Below are 2,307 nucleotides of genomic sequence, written 5' to 3'. Positions count from 1 at the left end.
GCTCAGTTTCATGGGTCAGTGCGGAAAAGTTATGGATTTTGGGCAGATACATGGTTCACCTCTCGTTTGAAGAAATTATGAAAATCAGTCCTATAGAAGTAAGTTGGAAAAGTATATTTTTATGTTCTCATTGCTAATATACCTTGAGAGAGCATGCTCTAAACTCCCAGTGTTTGGTAAATCATACACCTTCCTCGGCCCAGACTATCTCTACCTTTTAAACAAAACTCTTGGAACAAAGCCTCAGGGGTAAATGGTAGGGATGTATTCTAGCACAGAAGAGCTAAGAAGAAAAGGAACTGTGGAGATATCATGGCCAACATGATATGAAGGGAACACTGACTGTGGACCAAGACTCATGTGAGGAGATTGTTATACTCAAGAAAAGCCAAGGACAACAGTGTTCAAGCTTCTAGTCCCGGGAAGCCTGGGCTCAAGCCAGGGTAGCATGGATTAATGGCTGCTTCTATTAAAAGTGACTTCTATTAATAGCTGCTTCAACATGAGCAATGATTGGATCTGAACTCTGGAGTTTACAGTGGAGAAATGTTTGTGGCTCGTGTTACTTAACTCTCCAGTCAATTTGTCTCTTTCCTTCTGATGTTGACTCAATGACATTAAGATCCCTTGGGCATTGTGACTTTGAAATACAGTCTCTGAAGAGTGCTCCAACAGAGGTTCCTAAAGAGCAGGGGGCTGGGCCCCATTAAAACAAAAACAAAAAGCACATGGGCCTTGTCTCTCACCTTGCATCAAATGACCACCTTCTTCAGGAAGCGGCCCACCCAACAGTGTTTGGTTGTTAGAAACCTAGGCAGGACTTGGTTCCTCTTATATCACTGTATGCAGGGTTTGCTTATGTTAGCGTGACGGTGCACACGCCATGGCGCCTGTCTGAGGGCCGGAGGACAGCTTTAGGACTTGTTCTTTTCTTCCAAGATGGATTCAAGGGATTGAACTGAAGCTTGCAGGCCAGCACCTTTGCCTGCTGAGCCATTTCACCAGCCCTGGTTCCTCTCCTTTACCTAGGAGGCTAGGAACCCTCAGACATTTTTGCTGTTTTGCTTGGGTCTTTGAAGCAACCCTGTCACCCCTTTCCCTCTTTATTCTCTCAAAGCTGAGCGAATTTTCAGGAAGTAGTTATAGTTAAATTCTCAGAAATCCGAGCTTTTGGGGGATTTCTAAGGTCAGGCAACCCTGGGCAACTTCTTGTGACTTACAAATATAGAGAAGTGGGGAAGGGGTTATATACGGTCAAAGGGGATAATCCTCAAGGGAGGGGTTTAAGAGCACCTTCCTTTCCATATGGGGTGTGTGTGTTTGTGGTGTGTGCCAGTGTGTGTGTGTGCTCATGTGTGTAATTACATTTGTACATGTGTGCAGAAGGGTGTGTAGGCCCAAAGCCAACATCAGGTGTTTCTTCCTTGATTGCTCTCTGTGTATTTTTAAAATTACTGTTTTGCTCTTTTTGTTTGTATGAGTGCTTTGCCTGCATTTCTATCTATGTGTCTGGTGCTCATGGAGGCTAGATGAGAGCATCGGATCCCCTGGAACTGAAGTTCCAGATAGTTGTGAGCCTCTATGTGGGTGCTGGGAATTGAGCCTGGGTCCTCTGGAAGAGCAGCCAGTGCTCTCAACTGCCAAGCCTTCTCTTCAGCCCACTTTGTTTATAGAGACAGGGTGTCTAGCAGAGCCCAGGGCTGCTCCTTCTGGCTAGTGTAGCTAACCAGCTTGGCCCTGGAATCTCCTGTCTCCGCCTCTGAAGTGCTGGGGTACAGGGGGGCTGCCATGTCTGTTTGACTCTTTATGTGGGTTCTGGGGATCTGAACCTTTCCCTCATGCTTGGACTTTATCCACCGAGCTATTTCCCCAGTCCACTGAGCGCTTTTTAAAATACAGAATCAGAGCGGAACAACATCCAGGAAGCAAAGTCTCTTATAAGAAGGAGGTCAAACCACAATGAGTCCTATTGTAGCATGCTAGTGCAGTATCCTTGGACATGCAGACGAAATGGAGCAGGACTAGAGTCGGGACAATACACTGAGCACTATATGTAATATAGACCACATTTTGTATCTTGAAAAGAGAACAAATGTTCTGTCTTCTATCGCAGGGCCATTTATAACCATGTTCGTCCATTTCGAAAATAATTTTCTCTTTTCAAAGCAGGAAATTTGTGGGTTGCATTGTTTGTACTCAGCACAATAAGTCTAGGGCCACAAGTGGAACAATTAGCCTTAAATCCTATCAGCCTCTGGCATGTTAAAAAGCAACACCTTCCTGCCCAGCCTGAGAGTGTGCAACTGC

General features: G+C 45.3%; 1 protein-coding gene across 1 annotated transcript in view; it reads left to right on the top strand.

Annotated features, from left to right (window-relative positions):
• Positions 1 to 2,307, top strand: part of Otoa (otoancorin) — an 82,144-nt gene that overhangs the window by 31,069 nt on the left and 48,768 nt on the right. Inside the window, exon 10 of the mRNA XM_005351171.2 lies at positions 7 to 98. Coding sequence (XP_005351228.1) covers positions 7 to 98 — 92 coding nt within the window. The remainder of the gene's footprint in view (positions 1 to 6; positions 99 to 2,307) is intronic.

Source organism: Microtus ochrogaster, chromosome 8 (assembly GCF_000317375.1).
Source record: "Microtus ochrogaster isolate Prairie Vole_2 chromosome 8, MicOch1.0, whole genome shotgun sequence".
NCBI lineage: Eukaryota > Metazoa > Chordata > Mammalia > Rodentia > Cricetidae > Microtus > Microtus ochrogaster.
This window is presented reverse-complemented; position numbering and strand designations above follow the sequence as displayed.